Source organism: Oncorhynchus keta, chromosome 23 (genome assembly GCF_023373465.1).
Source record: "Oncorhynchus keta strain PuntledgeMale-10-30-2019 chromosome 23, Oket_V2, whole genome shotgun sequence".
Taxonomy (NCBI): domain Eukaryota; kingdom Metazoa; phylum Chordata; class Actinopteri; order Salmoniformes; family Salmonidae; genus Oncorhynchus; species Oncorhynchus keta.
The window spans coordinates 42,695,721-42,711,563 of record NC_068443.1 but is presented as its reverse complement, the minus strand read 5'-3'; the positions used below and the strand labels follow the sequence as shown (position 1 = coordinate 42,711,563).

Sequence of the window (15,843 nt, the reverse complement as noted above, 5' to 3'; positions counted from 1 at the left end):
AGAGACAGGGAGAAACTAAATCCTACCTGCCAGCCCCGTTGCTCTTAAAAAAAAGATAACATATTTGAGACTCTATCTAATGACGTTCTACTCAATATACTATTTAAACTAATTTCCCGTATTCCCTTCTCCCTCATACTAGATCTCAGCCTCTCTCTTTCCCTCTGTTACAGTCCACAATGTATACAATACATGCTCCACGGTCTCGGTTTCCTGGCAATAATCACACCTTCCTGTTTGATGCTTTCCTATCACATTTAACGTCGTATTCAACCGGCTGTGTCGCACCCTTAATCTTGTAAAATAGCCTCCTCTCTTCCTTCCTGCCATCCTCCCCTCCGTGACTTTCCTCTGTACTTGAAATAAATGCCTGCTCTGAGTATCTCTATTCCACTGCTCCTGCCATCTCTGCACCGTCACTGTCATATCAGGCTTTTCCCTCTGCCTTGCTCATTGAAACTATGACATCAACATTCCCACTTCTAAGTGCTTGTTTAGCCAGTACGTCAACTGCCTCGTTCCCCTTCACCCCCACTTTTTTTAACCTTTATTTTACTAGGCAAGTCAGTTAAGAACAAATTCTTCTTTTTTTATTTTCTTCTTTTTTTGGTTACTAGTCCAACGCTCTAACCACTAGGCTACCCTGCCGCCCCACATGGGCTGGGACCCAAGTAAATCTTATCTATATACCCATCTGCCTAATCCTACCATGGGTTTGTAGCACCTCATAAAGCAGGTATTGTCTGCTACATGACCTAAAGGACTGGAGACTCATTAACACTGCACATGAATCAGAGCAAATAACTACTCTGTCTGTCTTGACTTCCTCCACCCACTGCAAGGCCAACAGTATGGCCATCAGCTCCACCATATATACAGCCAGATGATCTGTAATACGTTTCCTGACTTCTACCCCATATTCCTGCACCACAAATGCTGACCCAGTGCATCCTGTCCTTGGATCTTTGGATCAACCCCCTCCCTATCTTTCTGTCGTCTCTCCAATGCTTCTAGATCAACTACTGGAGGTGGGAGGAGCCATGGTGGATTAACAGGAATAGCTACAGTTGGGCAAAACTCCCTTCCATACAGTTCCATCTTCTTCCTCTGGGTATCACCCACCCACCAAAAGCTTGTGTTCTGTCTTCGCTCATGTCCCCAGCATGCCTGTAAAATCCCTTTTGCAGAATGAGACACCCATGTTCCTGTAGATTGACCCAACAATTAATTGCCAGCTGCTGTCTCCTAATCTGCAATGGCATATCCCCCATCTCCACCTGTAGTGCAGCCACTGGGGACGTACGAAACACCCCACGACATATTCAGAGTCCTTGCCCCTGTGTGACATCTAGCCTTTCCAAGGATGTCCGGGCTGCCGAACCATACGCTATACTGCCATAGTCGATTACAGATCGGATCAATGCAACATACAGGGTCCTTAATGAGGAACGCCCAGCCCCCCCACTCCTTCCACGTCAGACAGCCCATCACATTTAGCACCTTCTTACACTTTCCCACCACTCTCTCAATGTGTTCTGCCCAGGTCAGTCTAGTGTCAAAGTTTAACCCAAGGAACCTGAAGGCCTCCACCCTTTCCAAGTTTATCCCATATAACCTCAAGCATACCTCATCTCCCACCTTCCTCCTGGTAAAGAACTGTGTTTTCTCTACAGAGAACCTGAATCCCCACATTAATGCCCACCGCTCTACCACATCAATTGCTTCCTGTACCTTCCTGACTATGTATGGCACATTTCTTCCCCTCTTCCATAAGGCCCCATCATCTGCAAATAACGACCTCCGAATATCCCGCTGTACCTGAGAGCAAACGCCATTGATCATGATTGAGAACAGCAGAGGACTAATCACACTCCCCTGTGGTGTACCGTTATCCACAGGTAGTTAGTTGCCTGATAGCGACTTTCCCAGCCTCACCTGGATCGAACTTCCAAACATGAAATCCTTTATCTAGTTGTACCTTCTTCCTCCTACCCCCATAACATCAAGCTTGAATAACAATCCCTCCTTCTCCACATCAAAAAAGACAGCTACAACAGTCTCCTTGTTCACCTGAGCCTTCCTGACCTCTGCTTCTAAGCAGAACACTGGGTCCAAAGTTCCCCTTCCCTTCCTGAACCCACTCTGATGTAGCGATACCAGCCCCTTGCTCTCCAGGAAGTAAGTTAGCCTCTCTGTAATCATACGTTCCGTGATCTTACATACATGTGATGTTAAAGCTATTGGCCAATAGCTTGTTGGCCTCGTTGGGTCCTTCCCTGGCTTCCGGATTGGTACCACTACTGCCTCCTTCCAACTGCCTGGAAGTTTCCCCTCCTCCCACACTATGTTGTGCAACAACAAAACCTTATCCAGTGCCTCATCGCTAAGATGGGACAACATAACATAGCCCACCTCCTCTTTCCCAGGTGAAATTAACCCAGCCTTACCTATTGCCCTTTTCACCTCTGCCATGGTAAATGGTGCATTCAATGCATCATTTACATCCTCCCTCCTACCCAGCACTTCAGGATGCTCCTCTCTCGTTATCTCTCTCCCACTCTGCCCCTACTCTGACAAATTGTCCGAGCTATGCACTTCGACAAACGCTTTGGCCATCATCTCTTCCTTCTCATCGGTTACTGCCACATCCTTCCCACTAGTCAACACTGGATAATCCCACTCCCTTCTGACCCCACTCATCCTCTTAATCATCCCCCACTGGTGTCACCCCTCCAATGGTGTCACAGAACCGACGCCAACATGACCTCTTTGCCTGACGAATAGTTCTCTTCATCAGGGCCTGCTTATCCTGAATCTGATGTTGGAAGTCATGCATCCTTTTCAGTATACTAAATGCCCTGTTCCTACACCTCACCATTTCCCCAAAACTCCTCCATCCAACTTGGGACTGCTTTCATCCTCCTCCCTGAACTCTAAAGTATAGCCTCAGTAGCTGCCCCGACCCAGCTATTCATACTATCCCCCCCCCCCATATCCACCCGAGCCATCACCTGTTCACTCAGCTCCTGAAACTGATCCCACTTTGTCCTTCCAAACACCCACCTGCCTACCCCATCCACTGACACTTCCTCCTCCTTCCGGCCTACTGTGCATACTATGAGGTAATGATCACTCCCTACTGTCGACTCCTCCCATTTCTCCCACTCACAGATTCCTGCCATTCGCACTAGATACCAGTGAGGTCCAAGACACTCTTTCCCTGTGGTTACATCAATCCTGGTCCCTCAGCAATCATTCAGGCACACGAGATTTGTTTATTTCTATTAGATTTTCCATGACATGGCATTTCCATCCATCCGTTCCCCCCCAGAGCGTGTTGGGGGCATTTTATCATGGCCCTCCACCCTCTCCAGCACTTCCAAGTCCAATATCTGACACAGATTATTGTAGTTCAATAGCACTATCTCCCCTCCTCTAACCACATATTCCTGTTCAATACCTCAGTCTAGCATCCTGTAGGGAAGTCCTTGCTTTATAAAGGTAGTTTGACATACACTGTCAACTGTGAGACCTTATATAGACAGGTGTGTGCCTTTCCAAATCCTGTCCAATCAAGTTGCAGAAACATCTCAAGGATGATCAATGGAAACAGGATGCACCTGAGCCTCAATTTCAAGTCTCATAGCAAAGGGTCTGAATTCTTATGTAAATAAAAATATATAAATTAGCAACATTTTCTATGCCTGTTTTCACTTTGTCATTATGGGACATTGTGTATATTGATGGGGGGGGGGTACTTTTATTCATTTTAGAATAAGGGTGTAACGTAACAAAAAGCTCTACACTTGTATTCGGCGCATGTGACAAAGTTTGATTTGAAAAAGTGAAGGGGTCTGAACACTTGCTGAATGCACTGTAAGTACTTTACTGTGATTTTTTTTGTTTGTTTTTAATCGGCAAAAAGAAACAGCTTCTACGAAAGAGCAATTTCTCAGCACTGTCTGGGAGTGTTCTGTGTTGAGAAATTAAAACAAGCTGTTATTGGCAGAGGGGTTTGGAACTCTTTCCTATTGGACTATTACCTAATTAACTGCCTGGTGATGTCACCAGGGAGGCCAAAACTCCATCCAACCAAAAACAGGCTGAAATTTCAGGTGGTGTTTTCAAACAGCTCTTATACTAAATTCCAACCTGTGTGGAAATGAAAAATCATGTTTGAATGCACTGGACTTCTAAGAATGTATTTCTGGTGTAATGTTAATGAGCTAGCTGGTAATAATGCATCACCGGAATGACTAATCTACATCTTCAAGTAAATGTTACATGCCATTCATTTCTTTCTGTCAAGATGACCTGATTCATAAAATAATACATCTAACTGGCATAAACATGCAGTGGAAATCATGTTATTTCTACCAAAAGTGCCAATTTAATAGACTGCAAGTCTTTTTCAAAAAATAAACAATGAATTCAGAACTAGGGCTTTTAAATATTTATTATGTGGCTGAAGAAGCCTGCTCAAAGCCAGTAGAAAAAAAGATCTAGGGTCTAACACGGGCACAATGACATACAGGAGAAAAGCTTCAAATAAAAACTCACTTAAAAAAAAACAAATGTTTTTAAATAGAGAGAACATCAAGATCCAACTCCACTGCCTGAAGGGGAAAATGGCTTTTTCTGAGAATAACGTAGCACATCCAACACCAAGAGGCATTAACTGCTTGAACTCTTAAAATGAAACAAGGAGCTCAGAAGAAACTTTATTTTCCAGAGATAAGTGGAAGAAATGTTATTGGATAAACAAATCATTTTTGACCCTGTAGCATAATGGACTGAATTTCAGTATTTTTCAAAACAACCAGTCACATAGGAATGTCTAAATTAATGCTACCATTTTTTTTTAAATGAACATATCAATGAAATACTTACACCACAAAATGGTCCATCCCATTAATACCTCAATTTTACATTCCACATCTTTGCTGGAGTTCTATGAGCACGTTATAAATACAGTGAAGTTACTGCGCATGTCCTGAGTGGGTTCTAGGTGAGCTTGGCTGTACCAGCAGAAGTCTAAGTGCACAGCTGAGGAGAAAGTGAAATAAATAGCACCTGAAATAAAATCAAAGCCTGACGTAAGCAAAAAAAATATTGTTGCTGCCGTTAAGTGATTGAAATACAAAAGCAACCATTTTTTTTAGGGTCGAGTTGCATAGGCGGCTATGAGAACTGAATTCAGTTTTAAAAAGTACAAGGTCCAAGAGCTTTTTTGTAGTCAGTGTTCTAACGAACTTATCAATGTCATAAAATACAACAGCAGCCTGACAGAAATGAAGGAACAAAGTCCTGGTTGAGACGTTTATAAAATGTAAGGGGTAGATTGAGTATGCCAAACACAGCTACGATTTAGATCTTCAGAACCTATAGAACACATGTAGGTACATTACACAACCTTTCAAATGTAACAACACGAAGACCTTATGTCTAAGTTACCGCGTTACACTTGAACTCACTCTTAACATTCCTTCTCACAAGCTCAGCCCTCAAAGCAAATTCACCTTGTTTTATTCATGAATAGTGTGTTCGGAGAAAAAAAAAAAGAAGCATTTGACCCCTGTAAGTAAATCTGGACACTTGAACTATAACACAGTGAAAATAACACTGTTCATAGTGAGATGATTTGCAGAACATGAAGCAGAGGTTCGAGCTAGAGGTTACACACTTTCAGCTGAGAGAGGGAAAGGAGACAACGCGCATCTCCGCCCCTCTGTGAATGAATAAGCTCGCCTATCACGTGTTTAGGAGAATGGTTTTACGGTACATCAGGCTGAACTTGATGTGCAATCAAATCCAAATTGTAAAAAAAAAAAGGGAAAAAAAGAAATGTACTGCGCCTCACTGGACACTGACATGAGTAAATACAAGTAGAAAAGTAAATAGACATAATAAAACTGGTTTGCAGCAGCACAAATCTCTGTCGTTGAGTCCCTCTCGAACATCAACTACTTGCAAACAGGCACACTTTCGACACACCAGGTCAGGCGCCAAGGCACCCAAACACCATTCAAACCCCCCCCCCTATCTAACCCGTTTACATTCTGCCTAAAACTGGTCTCTCACCCCCTTCAGTTCACAAAATCTAAACAGATCTGAAGCACTGAAGTCAACGAGTCACAGAAAAGAGCATATCACTGGACGAAAAGGAAAAACTAAAATAGGGAAACTCAAGCTCCCTCCCTGACCGGGCAACACGGAGGCCCGTTCTCAGAAGGCGAGGGTTAAAAGTGATAATGGCCGTGAAGCCAGTTTTTTTGGAGGATATATTGGCACGTGTTAGGCCCGACACAAAGTCGAGGGCTGGCAAACGGTGCCAATACATCCTCCTAACTCTGGCTTCGAGGGCATTATCACTTTTATACAACGGGTTAACATATTAAAAATGGTGATTAACGTTTACTTTTATGAATTTATTCACACCATTTCATCCTTCCACAAGATATAGTCCCGACACAAATCTAGGGTTGCTACCCGAGCCGGATGGTCATCCGTTCTATCGGTTTGGTTGGCCGTCGTTACATTTTGTTCTGAATCTATGGACACGACCGAGTCGTTCGTTCTAAATGTTTTATTACCATACTCGCCGGTAACATTCTTATCCCTTGCTCGCTAGCTAGCCAACTATGGCTAACTTACAGTCACGCCAAACAGTGCAGCCAGAATAACAAAGTAGCTGCATTGGCATTTGTTTAAGCAGCTTTCTAGTGACATTTATTTGGATACATCCTTAAACAATCAGCTAAGGATGTGCGATTTCACCGGGCGTTGAAAATGTGCTCTCTTGTCAGGACACTGTTGTTCAGAGGAGCTAGCCAACAACACAGCTAACACAATAACTTCAAACTGACTGCAAACTAGCTGCATCTAGTTTCATTTGACCTGTTTTCTATTGATATCTCTTTGTATATATATATCGATAAAAATGATGCGGATTCATGATTTCGACCGACTGAGAAAAGCTGCCTGCCGGTCTCATCCCGATTCTTGACACGTTCATTACTATGCGACAGCTGGTGATCGAATTTGAATATTGAAACAATGTTGCAAATGTCGGAGACAGACAGCAAGGTTTAAACAAATCTCCACTGTTGAAAACAAAACGTTAGTCTAAAAGAAAAGTTAGATAATATCTAGATGCTTTTTATAGTGGAGACCTTGTTTATAAATCGCTTGGCTGGGCTGAAGAGACAGTGGATTGCGCAGTCAGATAGAACTGAGTAAATAGGCATTTTAACGTCGTAGATTTAGCCGGTGGTAACTTGCGGAATAGACACTGGCAGGAATGCGGTTTTAACCAATCAACATTCAGGATTAGACCCGCTCGTTGTATAATGCTTTATAAGCGCTGTGTAAACACGTAATAAAGTACGTAAGCGCTGCGAGACGTTCAGGAGGCAGTGACGCCCTCCCATTCTACCAGGTACTGGACCTTGCCATCCAGGGTGACCCGGCGGGCCAGGACGCGGTACTTCTCCCCGCACTCCAGGCGGCCTGCCGCCCAAAGTAGCTGCTGATTGAGCTCTTGAGGTGGGACAACTGGCCGCCTGGGCCCAGGCCGTGCACTATATCCGTGGAGTGGAGCCCCGGCAAGGTGTTTTGGGGCTCTGGGGCATGGGGGCCTGGGTGTTGAGGGGGAATCGCATGGTTGGGGGGCTGCAGGGGGACCCGTCGTGGCCGGCCCCGTCTTCTCTTCAGGGGGGGCTTGGCAATGGGCCAGTGGCGGCCCGTGCGCGTCTTACTGGAGATGCCCAGGCTGGGGTGGAATAGGGGAGGGAGAAAGATTAGAAAAACACTTAGGAGGTACTCCCAATTACCTACCATACAATGACTACAATCAATACAACGGTACAATGACATTCTATGTGAATATGTGAGAGCCTGAGTGTGAATCTGATCATGTAGAATGTACCTGGACTGCCTGGAGAGGTTAGTTGAGGTAGTTTCAGTGGTGCTGACGGCACCGACGGAGTCCACGTCCGAGGTACTGGAGGATGGCAGAGATCTGTCGGTCCTGCTGCTGGGAGTAAAGGGGAAACTGTTAACAACACCATTCAACAGTTTTCACAAATTGAGCAACTGTTCTCACAAATTAATTTTGGGGGGATAACTGACCTAGAGGCTAAGAGATCCAACGAGTGGGAATCAAGCAATTGTGGTGGTGTCACATCCTTCAGGGGAAATAAAAAGACATGACATCTCAATGTATAAACAACATGCCTCAAATGTTGAGTTTGGGTAAAGGTGTTACCTGCGCCAAAACTTCACTGGAGCGCCTTAGCTTGGCCAGAGTCTCCAGCGAGTGACCTGCCTGCTTCTTCCTCCTCTTCTTGGCCTTCTTCACCACGCCATTGGTTAATTCACTGAAACAAGATTTAAAATCGTAAAACTGAGTCATCAGTTTCCCTTCTGCTACTTTAAAACCTGTGGCCACCCAAACAAAAACTCAAACTAAAAAAAAAAGCCTTAACAGGGTATATAGCATGCAAAAGTGTCGGTACCTCATAGAAAGATGGGTCTCACCTGGTGTTGGTCAGCGGTTGGATAGCCTTCCTGCCTTTGATTTTGATCTCATTGGAGGCCCTCTCTGGCTCCCCTCTATCGGCCAGCACCACAGAGCTCTGGGGACCTGGAGGAAAACGGATCCTCAGCCCAAAGAGGTGCTTCTTCTTCTTAATCTCCTTCCCCGACATGAACCTGGGAGAGAGAGAGAGCAGGATGGAGAAGTGGAGGAGAGAGGAAGGGAAAGGGGATGGACTGTACATGAGAATAGTTATAATAATAATAATAATATATGCCATTTAGCAGACGCTTTTATCCAAAGCGACTTACAGTCATGTGTGCATACATTCTATGTATGGGTGGTCCCGGGAATCGAACCCACTACCCTGGCGTTACAAGCGCCATGCTCTACCAACTGAGCTACAGAAGGACCACATGATTGGAACAATCATGAAATCATAGGGAGAGGGTGTAACTCACATGCTGTGGTTGCTATTCAGTGCTTCCAGAATACTTTCATATCGGTCCGACTGAGGAGTAGCTGAAAGCTGGAAAAGGGCAATAGTAAGATTAATTCGAGAGGTTGGAATTTCATATATTGCGGTGTCAAATAAAATATACTGAACAATAATATAAAACGCAACCTGCAACAATTTAATTGATTTTACTGAGTTCCAGTTCATATAAAGAAATCTGTCAATTGAAATAAAGTCATTTGGCCCTAATCTATGGATTTCACATGATTTTACAGGGGCGCAGCCATGGCTGGGCATAGGCATAGCAAGGCCCAGGCAAGGCCCAGACAAAGCCCAGCCAATCAGAATGAGTTTTCCCCCCACAAAAAGGCTTTATTACAGACAGAAATACTCCTCAATTAAAAGAGAAATAAGCTTTTGTGCATATGGAACATTTCTGTGATCTTTTATTTCAGCTCATGAAACATGGGACCAGCACTTTACATGTTGCGTTTATATTTTTGTTCAGTGTAGAATTATTATTATTTTTTTTATATTTGAGAAGTTAATTAAGTTAATTAATGAATGTTTCTCCAACTGCGTCAAGGTTTTGTCCTACCTCCCGGAGCTGAAGTTGATCCCAGTTGTCGTTGATGTAAGTCATCAGCTCCAGCTCGGAATCAAAGTACTTCTTCTTGTGAATCACACTCAGATTGTAGAGGCTCAGGTGTGCAACGTCCACCCTGTTGGAGAGAAACAAAGATGGAAGCTCAAAACGGTCAAAATTCAATATGATTTTTTTTTAAACGATTCGTGTGCAATGGAATTGAATTGCTCAATTGTTCCTAGAGGGAACTTCTGTTTCATCTAACAATCCATACACTGATCTTGCTTGTTCCAATACAGGAAATAATAGATCAATTGAAGAACATCAATTCATTGCGTACACAAATCTCTTCTACACGAGTTCCCACTCACCATCTAAGAGGCAGTCGTTTGAGGTACTCCGGTCCACTATTGCAAACTGAACAAATAAATAGATAGAACCTGGTGAGAAAGAAGCACAAGCGCTTGTTTATTTTCTGGCACCGCATTGGCAGCCAGCACAGGCTTCCTGAAAGATGACGTATTGTGAGGCTTTAAAAAAGGGGGGGGGGGGCTGTTTCGTACCTGTCTCCATAGAGCATGGGCGTCTTAAAACACTGGATACATGCCTCGTGGAACCACTGCTTACACCTGTTGCACTGCAGCATCTTCAGGTACCAGCTAAAGGAGAGAGGGGAGAAGGGTTAAAACAGAGGGTGTGTGAGTGAGTGAGTGAGTGAGTGAGTGAGTGAGTGAGTGAGTGAGTGAGAGTGAGTGAGTGACTCACTCTCCAGGTCCTCCACAGTAGCAGTAGCATTGCTGGCTGTTGGTTTTGTGGCCCTGGTCCCACACCAGGTACTCCAGGGCATAAGGCAAAGAGTGGTTCATCTCCTGCTGGGCTCTGGGACCCTTCAGCGCGCCCTTCTGTCAGAGAACACACACACCCGACTGTGAGCTCAATTGGTTGGAGCGTCCCCCCTTTAACACTTATTACGACCTTTTCACACAGCGGTTCTGAGTCTGTAAGGTCAAGACATGTGAATGCGTGTGCTCACTTTCCGGTGTTGTCATATTGCATTATTTGTATTATCGTGTGTTGGTTTGTGTACCTTCCATGCTGAACTCACAAAATTAATTTCCATGGAAATATAGGTTATTGTATAGTTATCGTACATTTGCTGTTGTGGCCAACACACACTCCCCACAGAGCCACTTCTCGTCGGTGTCGATCAGACTGGAGTCGATGACGGGGGAGTGGCAGAGCTGGTGATATCCTGAAAAGGGAAAGATTGGATCACAGTTAAGAGAGAATTACTAATGTATTGATGTGTTTCCTGAGGTGGGACCTCTAATGACCAGATAAACAAGGACTCCTTAACTTGGATATGAACCAGCAAACATTTTGTCCCAGGTGAAATGTCTGAACCTGGTCAGGTTTAAGGAAAGAAGGGATCAGGATGGTGATTGTGTCCTAACCTTGTCCACACTTGTCGCAGATGACAATCTCGTTTGGCTCCTCGGAGCACTCGTCCTGGCATATTGTGCAGACCATGTCCTCCCCTCCCTCGTCCCCTGAAAACAGACAGGACGGGTCACTCCTCTAGATAACCCGCACACCGCCCTTTAATTCATAAAAGGGAACAGCCGGGCAACCAGCATCACACAGCAAAGAAAAGAGAGAACATTTCAAGAAAGAGAGAGCTTCAGGGAGGAGATTGAAGAGATAGAACGAACGATAACTCAATAACGCAGAACAGTTCACACTTGTGCTTTGTAACTGACAAAAAAAAAGTGAGAGACCGAGGTGGGAAATCCCCATTTTACTAATGTGATGTGCACACAGGATATATGAGGTCATATCTCCACAAACACATCCCCATTTGCTTCCAATCCAACGTAAATCGCATAAGCTGTTGCTTTCACCCAGAGTTGATGAATTAAAATATGTCATTCATATCCAGCCCAAACAGAGAAGGGACATTTTTGGGGGGGGCAACAACTGCAACCTTGCAGAATAAAATGACAAGATAAACACCAGTGAAAATAACTTTCTAGGGCCCTATAAAATCATTTTTATTTTTTGTTATCAACAATTAATTTTGAAGGTTTTTTGGGAAAGCCTTTCCATCTACTAGAAGACTTTTCATTAGCATCATCGCATACGGCTACACACAAAGCAGTAGAAGCGTGCGCCGTACAAAGACAGGGAATTCTCGTTGCCTCTCTACAGAAATTTGCAAGAAATATGAATTTACGGATGCATTCTGTTCAGGTCTTATGATACACTTTGGCAAATCAATACATTTGGTTTGATTCCCTACATTTTTTGAATATAGTTGAATTCCGTTTTAATGTCTGGATTCTATAGGGCCCTAACCTTTACTACTTAGAGGGACTTCAGTTGAGGGGCCTACCATCATAAGAATTCATACTCAAATACCACTGGGGGTGCCATTTGAGGTTCAACATAACACAGTCACGAGATCCCATTTCCTGCCACTTCGACCAAAAAAAGATTGCCCAATTCCAGTATGTCAAACATTAGTCATGCGTCATCCAACTGAAATAGGCATGCCCGTCTAATGTCTAGGCCCCTCACTGAAGTGTAACCAATTAGCATGTGAACTGAAAACAATGAACACAGTAGTAATACAAGCTGAGGAGTACCTTCCCTATGCTTGTCTCGCGGCTCCGTGGGGAACTTAAGGTTTGGCGTGAGCCCAGAATCTTTGTGGTCAGTTGACTGTCAGGGACAAGATTACAAAAGATAAACCCGGCCTGAACGGAGGAGATAGATAGAAAACTCAACCAAGGATATCAACCCAACCGGAGATAGAATGAATGAGGGCAAGCCAAACGGCATTAATGAACACATGTTTAACTGAAAACTGTCCCGCCTGGAGAATAATTACACGTTCTAAAGGCAAAATTCAAAGGATTCTGCCCATCGTGTATTGGTAATATCTGTGGAGAAAATAGAAAGGCACGTATTGTTCTTAGCAGATGTTTTTGTATTATTATTTAGAGTGTAATACAAGCATATTACACAGATGGCAAATATGCAACAAGTTGCACGGTCAACATATCAAGCAAGCGTAAAACTGTTCATCCCGTTGACTATCGAACAAAATGGCCGGAACTTAACATGGCACCATGTTTTGGGAGGAGAACTACTTGCCTGTCTGAATGTCCTTCCACAGGACCCAGGACTTCGAACGATCTTCAAAGACAACAAAACAGCGCTGCTTCCCCTTATTTATCTGAGGGAGGGATCATTTTTTAGTACATGATCCTTTTCTACAAAACAACATAAGATAAGGCTGAAATGGCATTTTATAGAACATGTGAACAATAACATCAAATGGAAACTCTCCACCTATTAGCAACAGCTGCTTACCTTAGTGATAATCCCCAAATAAAACAGGCCATCCGACCATCGGGCTAGGACCTCTTGTCCCTCTTTAAACTTGTCGTTGAGGTTGGTGTCCATATTCCCTCCATGTCCATCCTCGGCAGGTTCGACGCTGGTCAGGGACACTGGCGTCTTGTGCTGCCGATGAGAATTTGCTTTCCGCTGGTGGACCGGCAAATGCTCTAATTCTGTTGAGTCTCTGTCATATTGGAAGAGAGAGGTGAATTAGCCTAATTCCTACATTGTACCCCCCCAAAAAAAATAGGTGTCACTGTCAAGCATTGTCATTGTATTAAAGCTACAGGCGAGTGGAGTCTCACCATGAGAGCATCTCTGACATTGCCAAAATATTCAAGGGAGACACAGAATAAAGGAGGATTATTTCAACAGAAACACTGGAAAGCCTAAATCACATATTTTTGAGAAACTGTTGCAGATTAGAATAGTTGCATAGAATTTGACAGGCTGGCAACTCAGCTGCCAAGTAACTCATCATACGAACTGTTAGTTCCAATTAACAAGGCTGTAATACACAATTGATCGCTTATTTACAGCCTGAAACTAATACCTGCAAAATCATGAATGTTCCTTACAGGCGAGATGGTTGAATAAATTACATTTAAAAGCTGCAGTATGTAACTTTTTGGGAAACCCAACCAAACGCACATAGAAATATGAGTTATATATCTGTCATTCTCATTGAATGCAAGTCTAGGAAGCAGTTGATATTGTAATGAAGGTATAGAACCCTCGAGGTTCTAGCCCGAAGTCCGGCGCGCTATCGACTGTGCCGCAAAAAACATGCTCATGCGGCAGAGTCGATATCCGCGCTAATAAACCCAGGGTCGTTGCAATAAGTTATACTGCTATGCATTTCCTTCTTACGTTTAGTTTGTCTTTTACTTTAGTTCGTGTACATCAACTTCAAACAAGCTGAAAATACACTATATTTTTTGTGTATTGAAAATGTATTTTTTCGCACAGGGGTTTAGATGGTACAATGGTTTTCTATACATTGCTTTTTTTGTGTCATATCCTGTAATTAGGCGAACTATTAGAATTTTAGCGACCAGGAAATGGCGAAGCGATTCCTGCATATGGCACCTTTAAACTTACTCTACCGGTTGTCTGTGCAGTTTGTCCTTCAGCTGCTCTAAATTTGAGACAAATATCCACTGGAAAGTACTGTTCGCCCTACTTTTTAGCTAGCCAGTCGGTAGTATGTGGTTCAGTTTGGCACCCTGAGGTAAAACTCGTTTTATACTGGATATTCGGTTCTTTCGTCAATTAGATATTGACCCAAGCATGACAAGATTTACATTTTAAATATATTTTTTTAAATCGCACGTAACAAGTGTCAATTGTTCTGCATCCTCCCCTGATTCAGAATATAATTAATTATTGAAGAGGAAAACACACAGACAACCGGTCTAGTAACTTTAAAATGTAATTGTATTCAATATTCTGGCTTGTAAAGAACATTGACACGATTTTGCAGGTATTAGTTTCAGGCTGTATATACCAATTACTTGTTTATAACAGCCTGATTAATCAGACTAACAAGTTTAAAGTTTAAAATTTAATAAAAAGCGTTAATTGGTTTTAAAATGGGGGTGTTCGATTCGAACCCTATCCCACTGTGCACCGTCACCGTTTCCTTTTGTTCGTGGGCTGTCAGGACATTGCATCCAGGATGAATTAATGAATGGATCCATTTACCTGCACATACGTTCTCAGTTCAACGAGTAAGTTCGATGCAGCATGCATGCAATTAGTCTTAGCGGTTGTCTAGGCTAAAAAACAAGTGACAGACAGGTCTCGAGCTATCACAGACGGAATGATTCTGGAGCGCACCCACACCCCCAATATAAAAACATCGTAATGTTGATAAGGTACCTCATTCGGTCAGTTCGGAGGGTCAAAATGCCACATATATTGAAATACTCGGTCGTAATCGGTGCTTGGCCTCGTGTCCGAGTAGCGTTAAATCTCTTTGAAATGCACCTCTCTTAATATGACACACTACCAATGTTTTTTAGAAAATAACAAACGGGTCATTTTCCCCTAATACATTCGCCATTTTGGTTTCCCGCTGATCTGGGAGTGCATTGTGGGAGTCGTTCGCTCGACCAGCCACTAACCACTTTTTTTTTCATACATTTGAAAATGTAGGCAGGACTTTTTCCTCCACGGCCCACTTGAACCTTTTTTTAAATTATTTAGACTTGAGTCGAAGGACCGATCCAACGTTGATGATCTACATTCATTTTATAGTCTCACCTTGACTGTATATTTTTGGTCGTGAGCCGACAACTTCATTCTAACCTACTTTTCTGGAATTTGGGGGGAAAGTTATAGGAAATGTAGAGCTGTAGTAGAATGGCCTATCATTAGTATTATTAATAATACTGTTGATACATCCATATCTTTGATGGGAAATGAAAAAATAATATTACTTCCCATCAAGGATATGGTTGCATCAACCGTCCACTTGTCGGCGCTTGACAACCATAAACTGGACCATTTTCACCGCGGCGTTACAATGTAACAAAGTAGTAACGTTCATATATTGTAACAGTTCCTTATTTGTTAAAATTAATAGCTGCGACATTGTTGCTTTTTTTAAACAGCGAGCTGCTTGTTGGCCATCCCTTTTCACACATTTACATTGTATGGCAAATTCCAGCATTCATGAAATTCTGAATTAGTGACAGAGAAAAATAGTTATAATTGATTAATGTATGATTATTTCCTCGTAATTATAATGCTTTAATATCATAGATTTCATACAGGAAATTATGGCTATCCATTGCTATAAACAGAGGGGATCAAAGCTTTTGCGTCGGCAAAAAAAATCGTCCCTCAGCCTTTAAT

The 15,843-nt window shown here is 43.1% G+C and overlaps 1 protein-coding gene across 1 annotated transcript; it reads right to left on the bottom strand.

Moving 5' to 3' along the window:
• Window positions 1–4,438: 4,438 nt before the first annotated feature.
• On the bottom strand, window positions 4,439–14,824 carry mtf2 (metal response element binding transcription factor 2). Its single transcript, XM_052477280.1, is given in 16 exon segments — window positions 4,439–7,515; window positions 7,518–7,771; window positions 7,928–8,035; window positions 8,131–8,186; window positions 8,267–8,378; window positions 8,539–8,712; window positions 8,998–9,065; window positions 9,592–9,715; window positions 9,951–10,019; window positions 10,143–10,238; window positions 10,345–10,481; window positions 10,731–10,831; window positions 11,034–11,129; window positions 12,736–12,817; window positions 12,955–13,168; window positions 14,689–14,824. Coding segments are annotated over 16 exon segments (1,809 nt in total). The 5' UTR covers window positions 14,697–14,824; the 3' UTR covers window positions 4,439–7,405.
• Window positions 14,825–15,843: the final 1,019 nt, after the last annotated feature.